The 17,846-nt window shown below is 41.1% G+C and overlaps 1 protein-coding gene across 1 annotated transcript; it reads left to right on the top strand.

Annotated features, from left to right (window-relative positions):
* Positions 1-1,994: 1,994 nt before the first annotated feature.
* Positions 1,995-17,767, top strand: WDR46 (WD repeat domain 46). Its single transcript, XM_072429596.1, has 16 exons — positions 1,995-2,114; positions 5,355-5,513; positions 6,616-6,696; positions 8,091-8,203; positions 9,330-9,417; positions 9,703-9,764; positions 10,601-10,705; positions 12,291-12,441; positions 12,525-12,660; positions 13,208-13,307; positions 13,388-13,541; positions 14,262-14,409; positions 14,536-14,630; positions 15,894-15,989; positions 16,528-16,641; positions 17,429-17,767. The coding sequence occupies exons 1-16, from the start codon at positions 2,088-2,090 to the stop codon at positions 17,534-17,536; spliced, it is 1,737 nt and encodes a 578-aa protein (XP_072285697.1). The 5' UTR covers positions 1,995-2,087; the 3' UTR covers positions 17,537-17,767.
* Positions 17,768-17,846: the final 79 nt, after the last annotated feature.

Raw genomic sequence — 17,846 nt, forward strand, 5'->3', positions numbered from 1 at the left:
ATTTATATAGTGCTAACATATTATGCAGCGCTGTACAAAGTCCATATTCATGTCACTAGCTGTCCCTCAAAGGAGCTAACAATCTACTGTCCCTACCATAGTCATGTCATTATCACAATCTGCATGTTTTTGTAATGTGGGAGGAAACTGGAGTACCCAGAGGGACCCAGGCTTCAAAGTGCTAACCACTGAGCCCATGGTGAGGGTGTAAAATCTTAGTCTCCCTGTCACCAGTGAGACTTAAATTTGTCCTAAACATTATGAGAAAACAATTCCTGAGCTGCTGTCACCAATGGAAGATTCGCTCATTTTATTGCTCTGATAGCTCAGTGTTTATTTCCTTCAATCTCAGTGATAATCACAACAATGGAGGTGACTTTGCCCAGTGTGGCCACAGATTGCAAAAACTACTTTCCTATCTATCTCATCCAAAACAAAAAAATGCTAAATCTTACAAACCAAAGCATACTTTTATAATAAAACTAAGATATTTTAAATACTCAGCATTCGTGGATATTATTATTAAATAGGTTTTATATGGTGCCAACATATTACGCAGCGCTGTACATTAAATAGGGGTTGCAAGTGACAGACTAATACAGGCAGTGATACAGGAGGAGAGGACCCTGCCCCAAAGAGCTTACAATCTAAGAGGTGGAGCAAGTATCACACATCAGGAGGGGGATATGTAGTGGTGGGAAGTACTGAGGGTTTCAAATGACAGAAGAAGACGGGTAGGCAAGTTTGAAAAAATGGGTTTAAGGGCTCTTTTAAATGAGCAGAAAGTAGGAGCAAGCCAAATAGGACGAGGAAGACCATTCCAGAGAGTTGGGGTTGCTCTAGAGAAGTCTTGTATCCGTGCGTGTGATGAGGTTATGAGTGAGGAAGACATTAGTAGATCATTGGAGGAGCGGCTATATTCTTGGTGTAATTTTTATAGCCTCGCTCTGTCTTCCATTTTTGTAGTTTTAGCATGATGAGTAAATGGTGGTGTAACTTTTTATTTATGATCAATGAAAATATTACCATAGTGCTGTGTACATTGTATGGGTGTGATTTATCATTCCATGGTCCCGTTTACAACATAAGTTTCTGTCAAATACTGACACCATTCAAAATTATATATAGTGAAGCCCAAATAAATATTCAAGCTTTCAGTTTAAACCAGCAAAACAAAACTCTTTAGAGTAGAAAAGCATGTCCTTATCTAGCAGGCGAGAACAAGGAAGGAACCTTGCTTTCTGTGCAAGCAGTGGTCTCTCTGCAGAGGTCTGACATGTCTCCTGCTGAGTTAAGCCTATAGCTGTGCCGTCAGAATAGCTTGTGCTGATTGGAGAACTCAGCGAAATGAATTTGGAGCTATGCAGAGACTGCTGCTTCTATAAATAGGGAATGCGATGGCTTTCTTTACAGCATGTCACCAGAGGACATTTTCTATTGGTGACTGATTTCTATAGGTTGCTGATTTCCAAAGAAACTAAAAAATGTGAACTTTTTTTGATGCTACTGGAATGCATATAGTTCATTTAAATTAGAAGTTTGGTTGTACTTTTGATTCCAAGATGGTGAGTTCATTATTAATAATAATAATAATAATAAAAATAACAAACAGGATTTATATGGCGCCAACATATTACACAGCGCTGTACAATATATAGGGGTTTCAAATGACAGACATATACAGACAGTGACACAGGAGGAGGAGAGGACCCTGCTCTGAAGAGCTTACAATCTAGGAGGTGGGGAAGTATCACATATTTCATTGTTTATTTCTGCTATGAAGGCACAACAGTCACCGTTACCCTTCACAAACCAATTGTTTATTTTTCTGTTACTACCACTAGGTTACACAAACACTTTTTGGGTTCTCAGCTCCCTTACTGTATGCAGATGACAGGTGCGCTTTATAATAAGTTTCTAAAACCATGCAAAACAAACTGTTCTACTCTGCCCACAGTAAAGATGGCTGCCGACACGTTACTTTTTTTCAACACTCTTTATTGATCGGCGACAATTCTCCATGCGTTCCAAGCCCGTTGTTGAAACTTTATTGTTCATTTCCGGTTACATAGGAACACAGGTCCAGCATGGCGTCGAAGAAGCCGCAGAAACGGGTAAGAAACACGTGTGAGGAGTTTGATTGCAACCTCTGCCCGGTCTTAGGGGACCACAGCTGGAGGGGGACTACAAATCTCAGCCAAACCTCATCCAGTCGTGCTAGGGCTTGCAGCTCCTGGTGTAAGGGGTGATTGTGTTCATGTAACTTGTCTGGGACTACAAGGCTCAGCATGTCACATACTGGCAGGGCTTGCTGGCCTTTGTAGTTTCCTTTCTGAGCTGCTGATAGCTTGTGTGTTATTTATGTCCTCCCTGTGATGTTTGTATTACATTATAAGGAAGCTTAAAATGCAAATCTCTGCAGAGTCAGATAAAAGTTTATGCAGCAGATCCCATTCTGTGTGTTTATTATGGGATTCACGGATTCACTTTATTAATATTTACATCAATACCTTGTTGTATTAAAGAGGAACTAAACTCAAAATCCCCCAAAACAAAAAAAACACTTCCCTTCAATCCCGCAGGGCAGTCCGATCCTTCCGGAGGTCTCTTCCATTGTCTTTCCGTCTTTAGCCTGGCGCTGCCATCTTCGCCTCTTCTTCCTGTCACCTGACCCATGTGCGAGATCGGGTGACGTAGATGGGAATAAACTTGCAGATCTCCCCACGCATGCATGAGATTGGCAATTTCTTTTTCCTTTTTTCACAAAAAGACTTCTGTGCATGCCTGAGATGCTTGGGCATGCGCAGAAGGAGCACCCAAGAGCCTCCCAGGATGCGTGATATAGGTATCCCGGGAGGCTTTGCGCTCCAATTCATTCTCAAGGAATTAGGGGGCAGTACTGTACCCATTTTTAAAAAAAGAGGGTGTTTCACCTATGTCTACCCCTTTATGTAATGTGAAAATTCTGAGTTTAGGTAAGCTTTAATTACAACGCAATCATGCAACATCCATTTGTAGTCTGAGGCTTAGGCAACATACACACGTGCAATGGTTCTTGTCTGATAATCGGCTCTGGGCTGAATCTGGCGTGTGTATAGCATTCGTCGTTCTGGCGGGTCCACGGATAATGTACGATCGTAATACAAGTGAAGGGGAGAGAGAGCAGCGGGGTGCCGCTCCGTCCTACTCCCCCCGACCCTCTCCATGGAGCAGAACGGTGCTGTATGTACAGAGCTCGTTCAGTCGTTTGTCATGGGAAAGGATGGTGAAAGATCCTTTCCAACAACAAATATTGCACGTGTGTATGCAGCCTTAAGAACGAGACCAGTCTGATTCTGCTTGAAGAAAAAAGAGGTTTCCCAGTGGTGACAACAGCGATAACACAATGACGCCATGTCCGTAATATTTGTAAGGATTACATTGCATCGAGTGACCACACTGTAGTGAATTTGTTGCAGGTCATTTGGTGTGGTCATCCTGTGAGTGTAGGTGGAAGTCACTAGAATTTCTGAGTCTACAATTTTTTAAGTATTATGATTGAAAAAGGGCAGAGATAGATGATGGGCTAGGTGCTGTTGGACATCCTGCAGCCTGGAAATAAGACAGGCTCTATCTGATTTGCTGCAGTTTCTAATGTATAATAATGAAAAGATCACAATGAAGTTAAAGTAAGCCATTTCAGTCCAGAGGAGACAGTGTAAATGTGCAAGACTGAAAGGAAGATTTAATGAAGGGGAGGGTGAAGGTTCATTTTAAATACCTCCATTGTTTCCCATGGCATTATATAAAAGATGAGCAATATTAATATTGGAAATACATAAAATATTTGTATATGGTTGTACAAATCCCTCCACAGTTCTTGTCCCATTTACCTTACCCCTGCTCTCTTCGCTTCTCCAATGACCTACTAATGACCTCCTCACTCATAACCTCATTACACGCACGGCTCCAAGACTTTTCTAGAGCTGCCCCAACTCTCTGGAATGGTCTTCCTCGTCTTATTCGGCTTGCTCCTACTTTCTGCTCCTTTAAAAGAGCCCTCAAAACCCAACGCTTCAACCTCACCTACCCGTCTTCTTCTGTCTCCTAAATCCCTAACTACTTCCCACCATTCCATATCCCCCTCCAATTGTGTGCCCCGCCTCCTAGATTGTAAGCTCTTGTTTTCTTGTTTTGTATAATATTATTATTATTATTATAATAATAATAAACAGGATTTATATAGCATCAACATATTACGCAGCACTGTACATTAAATAGGGGTTGCAAATGACAGACTGATACAGACAGTGACACAGAAGATGACTCTGCCCCGAAGAGCTTACAATCTAAGTGGTGGGGGAGTTATCACACATTCCAAACTCTTTTGGATCAGGGCTGTTCAGCCATACAATGTTCTCATAAATATTTTTCACGCAGGTGGTCAAAAAGGTATTGGGGCAACACACAACAAATTAAATTCCCCCAGTTCTTTGTGTTAGAGGTGTCCAGTAACCCTTACACCAGGGTCTGCTTTCTACCCCCTCCCCCCTATATTTTGTTCCAGCTTTCTAATGCCCTCCCTCTTAGTATTCCCAATTTTCCATCATCTTTGTATTATGCCCCAACTGCCCAGTGACCCAGTATTGTGATTCCACCTCCAAGTGTAAAGTATAGTGTAAATATAAACCGTGGTACTATTGCAAAAAAATGAGTATCAGTGCTCAACCCTGGCATTTTTTTAGGCTGGGTGGGATAAAATTATAGGTGGGTGGTAGCCCCTGTATTGTGACCCAATTCTTCAGTGACCACCCATTAACAGCCTGGTGGTTACCAAAAAGTGCCGGGTAGTGCGCCCAGATAAAAGGGGCTGGGGAGAGCACGGAATGTGAATAAATACATCCATGGTGTGTTAATTCTAAAAAAAAATTTTAAAGCAGAAAAAAAAAAAAAATCACAAGGGCTCAGTCAGTTTATCTTTTCCCCCTTTTTACAGGTTAAAGTGTTTTGTGCATTGAAGTTAGTTCTGATGGGTTACTTGGACACAGAGGCGTCTAGTTGTATGACCTGTGTATAAACTATGATTCTTCTTCTAGTGGCATTTTCAGGTTAAGAATTTCAGGGTTAAACTTGGGTATATTCGGTAGTTCTAATTAAGGAAGATAGCACTTATTCATAGATCAGCTGTAGGTAGTTTGTATCTTATGTACATGCAGTGGATGGTAACTGTGAACAGCTGATTTATGAATAGTAAACATTCAATATGTATTTTGTAATTTGGTACAGCTAATCAGGTAACTGTAAGCAGAAGACAGTATCTTTGATTCTCAGATTGTCATACTACAAATCCCATAATGTGTTTTTTCTTCCTACAGAAAGCCAAGAGGTACTATGAGGGGGAAGATGAGGAGAATCAGAAGAAGCAGCCCCGTCCACAACAGAGAATTGACCCGATCCACGAGGGAAAGAAGCAAATACCGAAACACAAAACATGGGAAAAAGAGAAAATGGGAAAGAAAGAGTTGATATCCGGGGTGAGCCTTCACTAGGCACATGGGAATGGGAGGGCTGGGGTGTCCTGATCCTGAACAGTACAGAACGGAATTCACTGCACACATAAATGCAATAGCAGTCAGTGTCCATTGTTATTCCGACCAGGTCATAATTGTAATTTAAGCACAAACTGAATTTTGTAAGAATAGCAGCTACAGAAATGTTCAGAATACAAATATGTAAACCATTTTCACTGCCATAGTTGTGCACAGCTATTTTTGTATTCCAGACAGCACTGCCAGGGTTAGGATACCCTCTCCACTAAGTGTATAGATGAAAACATACCCCAAGTGTGCTGATTGGCGAATGTGGGAGTAGCAGCATACAGACTATGTCATCTTTCTTTCTAATACCAGTATTGCCTGTTGCACTGCAGCAGAGTCCTATTGTTCCCCCTTCTTTTTCTGAGTGATGACAAGTGGGTTAAACAAAGATAGGTTCATAGTGGTTAGCACTCTGGCCTTTGCAGCACTACGTCCCAGGTTCAAATCTTGCCCAGGGCACCTTCTGCATGGAGTTTGCAGGTTCTGCCTGTGTTTGCTTGGGTTTTATCCCACATTCCAAAAGTTGGGTTAATTGTCTTCCCCCCAAAATTGACCTTAAACTGTGTTACTGATATGGTGGGGACAATAGTATGTGAGCCCCTTTGAGTGACAGTTAGTGACATGACTTTGGACTTTGTACAGCGCTGCGTAATATGTTGGCGCTAATAATATATGAAGTGGCTAGCTCTGCCCTAATCTTGAATACACACGTTTATACAATTGAACATATTCCACTGCTTCTTTTTGTGTCACCCCAACATAGCCATACCGAGACATTACAGTCAATGTGTTGGGAACCACTAATACAATAGTTTGTGGTTAGAAAGTGCAGAAAATCAAATCAGTCAAAGGAAACTCCATATAAACACCACAATGTACACACTCCATGCAGATACTGTCCCTATTAGGAGTTACAGCCTTGTGCTCAGAGCTGCAAGGCGGGATAGTCTTTATAATGCACCCTCCCCCTACCCTTTCCAGTAATGTATTGTGCAGTAGTGTAATTGTTTTTATTTATCCCATTTATTTCCTACCACAGGCAGAGGACCCCTTTCCTGGCGTACCTTCCATACCCGAAGAGCAGCTGGCAAAGTATAAGCGGGCGAGGAAAGAGACCAGTGTGAGTATGATGAACCAGATGCTGAATGTATTATAGCCTATGCCAAATCTAATTACTTTCTGATATGATTGTGTTTGAAGATATCACAGTATTTCCCTAGCTAGGGCTTTCAGATTGCAATATTTGCATTTCTGTACTTTTGTGTTCATAATTACAATTCCTTCATTGTGCAGTGTATGTGTTCTGCCACTGGTGTGAAGAATTATAATCCTTATCAATGTCAGTCTATGGGCAAATGTAGTTTCTCCGTACTCTTTGCTTCTCTAAAAATGTAATGACCCCAATATTCCTTGGAACACCCCCATGTTCCCATGTCTGCCTGGCCTTTCAGATTCTTCAGCAGGCTTTATTATCCTGGCTGGAGTGATGTAACTGATGTGTGCATACATCAGGACATGATGGATAGTTCAGTGAACTACTCAACTATACATATGTGGGTCTGTGTACAGTTAGAAAAAAAATACTAACATACAGAGAAGAAACATTATGGCATGTGTGGCCCATCCCTTCCTTATGCATGCATTCATTCCTTTCTTTCTTTCTTTCCCTTCCTTCCTTTCTTTCTTTAATTTTTTTTCCTTCCCTTCCTTTTCACCTTTTCTTTTCCCTTTCCCCTTTTTTTTCCCCTTTTCCCTTTTGCCTGTTCGTTCCATTTCCCTTTTCCTTTCCATTTTCTTTTCCTTCCTTATTTCTCTCCCTCTCCTGCAAACTAGATATACAGGGGCTCATTTATCAATTCTTTCAATAAGGCAGATTATGTGACAGAATTATTACAAGGTTATAGATTCATTTTTATTGTCAGTAATACATCTGTCTCAGATCTCTGCAAACCATTGCCCTTGGCTGTCCAGCAATACACAAGCATGGGTGGGTCTGTCACAGATACTTTAGATGGAGACACAGAGACAAAATTGTCTCCAATTAGCTTAGTAAATCCAGTACAATCATGTTTGTTTTCTTTAGGTGTCTATTCCATAATAATAAATTTGATGCAGGGCAGCAGAAGGTTTTGTTTTATCACCCTGATCCTGATAAGTGAGGGGTGGCCACACTGGCCTATGAGTGACAGTAATAGGTAATGTCACCAGACAGGTGCTAAATTGTGCTGATCTCTTGTCACTTGGACAGTAAGTTGTGGCCGGTGATGCTTTGCATCACCCAGCTGGAGTTTTTGCTTCATAATGATGTAATTCCCAAATTATATTACTCTGAGGTGGGTTGATTATACAATATACAAATGCCACATCCTAATATTCAGTACACTTTGTACTTCATCATGATGTAACTGCAAAGGTGTTTTTTTTTAATAAAAAAAGTCAAAGAACAAAACTTTATCACGTTCAAATCATATATGATAACACCTTGACACTAACTGTCTGCTATAATTGTATTAGAAAATGGATTGCAAGAGACCCTTCCAAAGACAAATGCGGCTGGAAGAGAATAAGGTGGAAGCAGCGATGAACCAAGCCGCCAGACATGATCTGTTACTGCCGGAGGAATCTGGGTAACGAACATGTAATGTAATGATGACAATGTGTAATAATGTGTATAATGTCCTGCATAGAGGGGAGCCAAGTGATCTTCAGACTTCCTTTAAAAGGAATGATTTCAGTTTCGATCACTGAGCTGCTCAGGCAACATTGGTGTGGGAAAAATCTAGATAATGGTTCATGTGCTTGATATAGAGGGTGTTAGGTGTGGAGTTTGTCATCCCTTTAAGGCCCAACATAATATTGATAGAATGTTATCCTGCATAAAGCTGGCAAAGACTGTAGATATGCAACAGTAGATGATCAGGGACTTCAGATATGTTACAGGAAATGGTGAGAGATTGCACACATGCAACAGGAAATGATCAAAGACTATGAGCATGTTACAAGAAATAGTCTGAGACTGCAGACATGGGACACATAATAATAAAAGGCTACAGACATGTTAGAAGAGTTGACCACAGATTTCAAATGTGTCATAGGAGTTGGAGACTAAGGACATGCTTTAAGACACCGCTCACCAATCGGTCGTCTGCAGCTCTGTCCCCTGTATGGATACAACCCGCTCAGACCTGCGATGGGAGAGTGGCCGGGTTCTGGCATCATGACGTCACTCTGGGGAAAGTTTCCTCCCCTTTGAGTAACACACAGCTCCCTGCACATGTGCCGTCTGGATTCTGTGGATTTAGTGGTCCATGAAGTACGAAAGGTTGGCGACCACTGCTTTAAGAGACAGTCATGGAGTGGAGACCCATGACATCAGACTGCTACAAATCCTGATTTCCTATGCAGTACAACCCAAATCATGGTGCTGAAAGAGAAGAAAAGATCACTCTTTCAGCCCACTAATAATCTATGTTGCTGTAATGCATGGATGCTTTTGCATTGCTGGAATGTAAACAGCTGGCTGTAAAATGAAATCTCAGTACGTATACAGTGGGTATAGAAAAGTATTATCCCCTTCAAATTATTTGGATTTTGTCACTTTGCAGTCTGAAATGAGGACATCTGTAGTCACTCAATGCAAATATGCCATCTAAGTAAAAGATATAATACGAAAACAATACAGGGAAAAAACAGACAAAACAAAATTTCACTTATTTTTAGTCCTGAATCCTATCATTTTATTTATTTGCACAGGTTCCTGGAAGGAGACGAGGGGGAGGACACTTGTACCATAACCCAGCATGACATAGTAGATGTGGTGGATATTACCAGCGCCTCAAAGGTACAGAAATCAACCCTGGTCATCCATGCTAAGTTAACGAGTTGTGTGTGTGTATAGAATTTTTTTTATTTTTTGAAACATTTAACACACACAAATTCTAATGAATGAAAAAAAAAATATGCTTTAGAATAGTACAATACCCATGTTCAAATTTCTTTTCAGTTCTATTATAAATTTGTCTATATTTGTCTATAAAAGGGATAGCTGTCAGAAAACATTGTCTTTGCCTGTTTATTCTATTATAGGTTAATCATACCCGCTGATTTTTTTTTTGTTTTTGTGCAGCATTTTAACCTCTTCCTCAATCAGTTTGGACCATACAGAATCAACTACTCCAGAAATGGAAGGTGGGTGATGCTGGAAGAACAGATGTGATATATAAAGTACTTTGTATTTTATGACCTGGATGAGTATGTCAATAGAAGGCTGTCTGTCATTTTATTGGGGGCACTTTCTTTTACTGTCATTTCTACTAGTGAGCTGACATACTGGAAATTATTTTTTCTCACAGGATCGAAAAGTTAAAGCAATTTTCACAATTCCCCAGAATAAAAAAAAAAAGATATTTTAAAGTATCCCTGTAGCTATAGATACTTCTGTATACTTACATCTCGTGTGAGTCAGAACTCACAGCAGATTCTGCAGCAAATCTCATACACCTACGGGTTTTTTTGGTTCCCCAGTGCTTTCATTCTGCTCCAGTACCACTTGTATTGTATTCATATGGGGGGGGGGCTGCAGAATAAACAACAGTGTTTGCAGCAGGGGGGATAGGCAATACCAGTTTACCTAATTGTTTAATGCTGGAAATTCTGCTGGAGGGTTTGAGATCCGCAAAGTTCTGACATGCCCCCCAGCAGAGGTAAGTGTTTAGTAAGTTTTTATTGCAGGATAATTTGTCTATATTTTTGGAGGGGTGTGTGGGGGGTGGGGGTAGCAAAATAACTTTAATGCATTTGATACCTTCACACAATATGGGGGCCTCCGTTGCTGCCTGGTTGTTAGTATCTTCTGTACTGTCTCAGTTGCTGGCCTAGAATTTTGGATTTAATGTCATCTTTGAAGCTAGAGGATTAGCATAACAGCCAGAAAACTGTCATTTGCTGTAATTCACAATTACCTTTGTATTTATTTTTGTTATTCTTTTGTATTCTTTCTGTCTCACATTATTTGTTTTATTCAGGAACCTCCTATTGGCCGGTCAGCGCGGTCACATTGCTTCCCTAGACTGGCACACCAAGAAGCTGGGCTGTGAGATGAATGTGATGGAGACAGTCAATGACGTCAGGTTGGTTTCTTTTGTAAAACATTGGAAATGGCGTATTGGGGGATTTGATTGCTTGCTGTAGATGAAATATATCTCTCCCAGTGAAAAATCATCAGGTCAATGAATACAATATTGTGGGATTTACAACACGCTGTCCTGTAATCCCCTCTATAGCTAAACACTAGGTGAGGAAGGAGCAGCACTGGGGGTCAAGTCAGATATTCTGTGATAAGAACAGAGAGACCATCTTATCAGTCTGAAGCTGCTCCCCCACTGTCTGAAGGATGGAATGTGACCACAAAAACTCCTCTTCTTCATCCCTCCTTCTTGAAGCTACATGTATCCAGTGCTTGTGACATACACCCAAACACATTCTTCTATTACATACTACATATATCTTTTAAATGTATGCTTTTCTAAAATTGTTTTGTACTATTTTGTATTATTTCATGTACAGTGTTTTAACATTCTGAACAAGTCCCCTGAAGAAGCCTGTAGGCGAAACACGTCAGGAAAACAAGACGTTCCACTGTAAATGTATCTAGGAATTTCTTTGTATAGCTAAATGGTCTAATTTCCCATGACATTTGAATGGGAACCAAGTTATAACACTGTACTTCAGTCTGTCATTACTTAACTTATCTACCTAATTCTATATTTGAAAATATATCTAAACATGCAGATTTAATGAAGCTCCAGCTTTCATGAGGAAGGACTAGATAATAATACATTTTGCTAACGTGACGATTGTCATATTGATGTTGCAGATTCCTTAACACTCCATGCTGTAGGGATGTCATGATCCTGGTTTTAGTATTTAGGAGATTGAGCAGTAGCCAGTGCTATCGGAAAGTCTGAGCTGCCATCCCACTTGCTTGTTCCAGAATTATGATTTGCTTAGCTAATTGAGAGATGAGCATGACCATCCAGAGGCAAGAACCATAAAGACATAAACTGTTACTATGTATAATTTGCAGCTCCTTGTTGATATCAGGGGCCACAGTTGACCACTGTATATTATAAGCTGAGTCACATTGCTTTAAAGCAGGGGTAGGCAAACTCCGGCCTTTAGGCCAGATACGGCCTAGCCAGTAGTCTGTTCAGGCCTAATGCCCCCCTGGGTCAATCCGGCCTAATCCCAGGGGTCGGCAACCTGCGGTTCCGGAGCCACATGCAGGGGTAAGCTCCGTATGCATTGCAGAGGAGAAGGATTTCCCTTCAGGGGCGTCCCCTCTCCTCCGTATGCATTGCAGAGGAGAGGGATTTCCCTTCAGGGGCGTCCCCTCTCCTCCGTATGCATTGCAGAGGAGAGGGATTTCCCTTCAGGGGCGTCCCCTCTCCTCCGTATGCATTGCGGAGGAGAGGGTTTTCCTTCCAGGGGCGTTCCTGGTGGGGTGCGGAGCCATCAGCACGGGACTCGGGAGATAGTCCGGTCTAGTGTGCTTTCTTGACATCCTAAAATGGCCTAGTAGCCAGAAAAAGTTTGCTGACCCCTGCTTTAAAGTTTCCCGATCCCTGCTTTAAAGTTTCCCAACCTATTAAACATTTATAGTTGGTCTTTGTGCAGTCAGAACTTACCTTACCCACTTCCTGCTTCCTTCTGCAGGTGGCTACACACAAATGCAATGTTTGCAGTAGCACAGCGCAAATGGCTTTACCTCTACGACTCCTTGGGGGTGGAGCTTCACTGCATCAAGAAGTTTAATGACGTCTTACGAATGGAATTTCTGCCATACCACTTCCTGCTCGCAACGTGTGTAAGTGTAATCAAAGCAAAGTTTGGCTTATGTTGTGACCAGCCTTTGTATATCTTGTGACAGCGCATCGTTCTTCTTTCCAGAGTGCCACCAGTTTCCTGCAGTACTTGGACATCTCTGTTGGAAAGGAAGTCGCAGCCATTTGTTGTAAGAGCGGAAGACTGGGTGTAATGTGTCAGAACCCATATAATGCCATCATCCACCTAGGCCATCACAATGGTGCGTAAGATGGGAATTTTCTGTGTTTTGTATACAATGGGGGCTTCTGCAGTCATTATAAGTGGAATATAGCTGTACGCATGAAGTAACCAATTGAGTAATTGAAAATTAAAAGAATCTTTGTGTGTTTTTTGTATGTTATCTTTCTTGGGTATTTTTACATTACTTACTGAATTGAGTTTAATGCTGAATTTATCTGTTGAATGTTATTTATCTATCCCAAGCAAGTTGTACCTGTAATAGAAAAGTGTGCATACTTACTTCTCCTGCTGCCTGAGCCTCCAACATTGAAATAGTCCCTGAAGTCTGCAGGGAAACTGCTGAACCCCTAGGTCTCTGACGCTCTCCCTCGTGGGAAGCTTTAGTTTCAGCAGGCTATTTCCCATGAACAGATCAGTATTTGGTTTTGGTGGGTGGTAGGAGAGCTAATTATTTACATTCTTCATTTAAAGGGAAAGATGATGTCAACTCCATTGTTATACACAACAAATTTGCATTCCTATAAACCATTGCCTGTGGATATAATTTTAATGGCTTCCTCTTTCAGGCACCGTTTCCCTCTGGAGCCCTTCTGTAAAGGAGCCACTGGTGAAAATGCTGTGCCACCGTGGAGGAGTCCGATCGCTGAGTGTGGACAAGACAGGAATGTAAGTGTATGAAGACTTCCCTCTCGCCCAACCACATAGCCCTCTATATCCTGTCTGAGCCACCTTTTTTTCTCCTGCAGGTACATGGCCACTTCTGGCTTAGACAGAAAATTGACAATCTTTGACCTTCGAACATACAAGCCTTTAACATCTTTTGGAGTGCCCTTGGGGGCAACTACTCTGTGCCACAGCCAGAAGGGTCTCCTTGCTGCAGCAACTGGCAATATTGTGCAGGTAATGCAAGCAATTATTAACTTCATGGTTCAGATGAGAGAGCAGTGCTATAACCTGTAGGTATGTGCACAGGATATCATTATTTTATGATCTGGAAAATACCCATAAAAATTGCAGGTGAGTTGTAGAGGGTTTCTGCACTTAGCATGTGGACACTTTTGCTGTTATAGTACCTACACCTCACACAGTTATTAAATGAAAACCCAGACCTACAGTGTACCTGTGTACCTCAGCACTCTAGGCATTTATACTTTACAAAGGATTCACCTAAAAGGGGGAGGACTATGTTAAACTGAACCTGTCTTTCTGCTGTTGGTGAGCAGGTTTGCTTTATGAATGCAATACAGCTGGAGCATCATTTTACTTTTACCACCTAAATTCCAGTTCAGTATTTGGCTCCTGCCAAGCTTGTCTGGTTGCAGTGTAGTGATCCAATTACTGGTCTATAAGAAGTATCATGTTATGCATTTGGACAGGTCGAGGATCAGCGGTTTGGAGATGCCTAATTTTTTCACTTATTTTCATTGCTGAATGCCTGAGAACTATTAAGCCAGAGCACTTTAATACCCTGGCATCCAATCAACTCTCAGCACACAATAGTCACATATGCGTGAATATAAAGGATAATTCAGTCTTTGCACCCATTTTGCTGACTGCACTGTTTCATTGATTCCACCTTTCTGCCCACAGAGTCTAAATGTAATTTATTCCCTATGTTAGGTATACAAGGACACCCACATCACCGCACCAAAATCTCCCTATATGTGCCTCTCTGTGAAAGCACCAATCCATGGTCTTCAGTTCTGTCCCTATGAGGATGTCTTAGGAATCGGTCATGGTGGAGGATTCACCAGTATGATTGTACCAGGTCAGTAACATTGCCTCTTAAATTGTTTATTGATTCCTACCTGATTTCCTCATTCTACCTCTACACTATATTCATTTAGGACCTTCCCATCATGCCATGTAATCACACTTCCCTTTCCTCCAACAGGGGCTGGCGAGGCCAACTTTGATGGTCTAGAATGCAATCCATATGAATCCAAGAAGCAGCGTCAGGAATGGGAGGTCAAGGCTTTGCTGGAAAAGGTAAAGCAGTTGAAAAGTATACGTTATGATAGCGGTGGCAAAGCTCTATTGCTGTTAGTTCTGTTAGGTTGAATAAGACGATTTACAAAAAAGCTAAATAGAGTAGGGGAAAAGCTGATCATGTGACTGGCAGTGAGGCAGAGGAAATAACATGACGCACTGCAGTACTGTATTTTGCATTTTAACTTCCTGGGCGGTAACCCTGAGTGTGACACGGGGTAGAAAAAAAAGATGCTAAAAGCAGTAACCCCGGGGTAGGGGTTAGGTAGACCTATGGGGAAAAAATAGTAAATCGAGTCTTGCCTGATCCGCCGGCGTCCTGCGTCATCTTTCACGTCTTCTTCCTCCGGCGTCTTTTGCACCCAATGAGTCAACCGGGGAGTTCGGTGTGTGTGTACGTTGCCGTTGGGGCAGGAAATTCAAAATCCATTTGTATTGCTTTCAGTACAAAATAACTGTATTGAATTCAGTACAGTGGATGTATGTGTTAAAAGCAGTACATTGTCTTGCATAAACCTTTATTTGACAGTATAATGTAATAGTATGAATATATTAATTTTTTTTAATTTTTAAACATTTAAATTTATTATTTTGACATGATTTTGTGTTTCCAACTTTTTTTATATTCATACTAATATTATACAGGAAAATACATTTTCGGGAAAAACAATGTACCGCTTTTAGACATATAAATCCAGACAGAAATGGACCTCAAAGGCAGGCCCAGTCATATCTGCTCTTCATTATAAATTGTCCCATAACCCTCACTGAAATTAAACATCAGCCAAATGGCTACATACAGAGAAATAAATATTTGTATTTCTGATTAGCTCTTTAGTACTGGACTATGTAAATTCCTTGGAATCAGTCACTTGCAGTTCCCTGTACAGCAGGGCTTAGAGAGGGGCAGGACTGGGAGCTAATCAGTGGTAAGCTCATATCTGCTGCTTCCTCAATTTAGAGGACACAAGAGGCCACCCCTGGACTTTTATAGAACAAAAATACCTTTTCCATTACTAAGGTCTCTGATATGCTCTCAGACTAAATACCTTTGTCTCCTGCTCCCAGGTCATGAGCAGGTGACCAGATCAAAGCAAGATCTGTTAACAGATCTAACACACTTTCAGGAGCTGGGGATGCGGGGGAAGTTCAATAATAGCCTGGGTCACATGACCAACCACTTTTCACCCATGATGTTTTGTACGAGTATCAAAATTTGGTACAGCTGACTCTGAGTTTTTCTTCCGGTCTTGTATTTCACAGATCCAGCCAGAGCTCATCACTTTGGACCCAACACAGTTGGGAGAGGTTGACGCCATCACCATGGAACAGAAACGCAAAGAACAAGTGGAGAGATTGGTAACTAAAATTTGCTTTAAAATTTTTCTTTCATTTTTTTTCATCAGTTATCTTGTCTATTTTACAATTCTTACATTTACTTTTCTATGTTCGCATTTAAAGGGTGATATTTGGATCACAGTCTGGTGGGCAGTTAGCCTCTGCGTTTCTTTTGTCTGTGATACTCCCCGCCATAAGCCCGAATTGTTTTGGGTGTTTCCAACTACCATTGTATATTCCAGGTTTTTGTTGCATTCTCCGTAATATAGAACTAAAAATAATACCAGCTGGGATGGAGGGAGCCCCTTGTGATGGCCACAGCCCAAGTCCCCCAGAGATGGAAGAGGTTGTCCTGTGGTCTTTTCCACCTAATGATCCTACCTCCTTGCAGTTTATTATTTTAAGGTTAAATCTCACTTAAGCCATAAACTGCCCCTCATTCCAGAGGAGAGAAAAAATTAGCATTTACGTAGTTCATCTTCTCTATTCAATTAACCCTTTTCCTCTTTGCTCATTTTTTATGTATAATACATTTCCAACATTCTCCTTCCTATCTCAGGGCTTTGATCCCTATGAGAAGACTCGCTTTGCACCTCGACGTAAGCTAAAAGGAAGAAGTTCCACTGGAAATATACTGAAACGCAAGAAGAAGGTGGCACATGAGGAGAAGAGGGTGAGTCTCAGATTGACAATATGACAACCGAAATATACTGACACACCTATGAACTTCCATCCGTCCTTACTCCCCTTATCGGGGGTGACAATTTATATGCTTTCTCCCCATGTATGTAGGGGTAGGGACGATTTTTGTGCACCAGCTGCAGTGTAGCGAGGTTAAAGGGGTCCTAGAAGGAAGAAGCAGAGTTTTAGCTGAACTCCATTCCACCGCTGTAACATGTCACAGGGTGCTAGCTTGTCACCCCAATAAAAATGTGGCAGTCAGCTGACTTGATCCCCCACAGTTTATTGGCAGCTATACAACCATTGTCAAATTTAAAAATGTGCCAATCAGCATAAAAGCCACTTTACAAATTGCCAGATACTCTACTAATGGTAATATTAGCCAACAATATAGGTCATAATAGAGATCAGGATTATTTGGGTAATTACATTGATCTCCAATGTAATTATAGCATTGCCCTTTCATAGATTTAGTAATATAAATGTAGTGATTTTATATCTATTTGAGATATCTTCAAGAATAAATAAACACATCCTGATTCATGAAGAACAGTATGCTTTACAGTCCGCAGTCTTTACTTCCGCAGTTTTGTATTTTTGTGTTAAATGCATAGCACACTATTAATCCTGATGTTGGCAGCAACTTCATAGAGAGAGGAGCATAACCCCACACCTATTATTATGACATTGCTCACTTCCTGCTTAGAGATTCTGCAGAACAAAAGTCTAACACTGATGTTGAATCTGCCTATTATAGCCCTGTTAATTTGTTCTTGCAGGAGGAAATCAAGAAATCCGTAGCAGTCCGTGAGAAAGAGCAGAAAGAGAGTAAAGCATCAGCTGCAAATCAGAGTTCTCAAACAGCATTGGGCAGGTTCAAAAAGTGATCAGCTTGGCGTATGATGAGGACGGCTGTGCAAACTATGAACTCCTTATGTCACCTGGCAGGTTATAGCGATGTTGAAAGTTTTTTTTTCTGGCCTCTGGGACATACATATCCTTACCTCCCTCTCTGTATATATGTTTCATAATAGTTGCCTTTATTGTTTTTTCCTCATCTAATATTACAACTAGGACCTGATGAAAACTTTATTAATAATAATAAAAACTAAAACACAGTTTGTTTTAACGCAACAAATCGTTATTAACTTCCAGTGATAAAGCACAACAATGTATGAAAATCAACATCACAGGAGA

Source organism: Pyxicephalus adspersus, chromosome Z, assembly GCF_032062135.1.
Source record: "Pyxicephalus adspersus chromosome Z, UCB_Pads_2.0, whole genome shotgun sequence".
Taxonomy (NCBI): Eukaryota; Metazoa; Chordata; class Amphibia; order Anura; family Pyxicephalidae; genus Pyxicephalus; species Pyxicephalus adspersus.

What these genes read in the sequence shown, in the direction of transcription:
- WDR46 (XM_072429596.1), top strand. Translation starts at nt 2,088, where the DNA reads ATGGCGTCGAAGAAGCCGCAGAAACGG. An exon ending in TTACTGCCGGAGGAATCTGG is followed by an intron (nt 8,204 to 9,329) that starts GTAACGAACATG and finishes TTATTTGCACAG; the next exon opens with GTTCCTGGAAGGAGACGAGG. An exon ending in CAACTGGCAATATTGTGCAG is followed by an intron (nt 13,542 to 14,261) that starts GTAATGCAAGCA and finishes TCCCTATGTTAG; the next exon opens with GTATACAAGGACACCCACAT.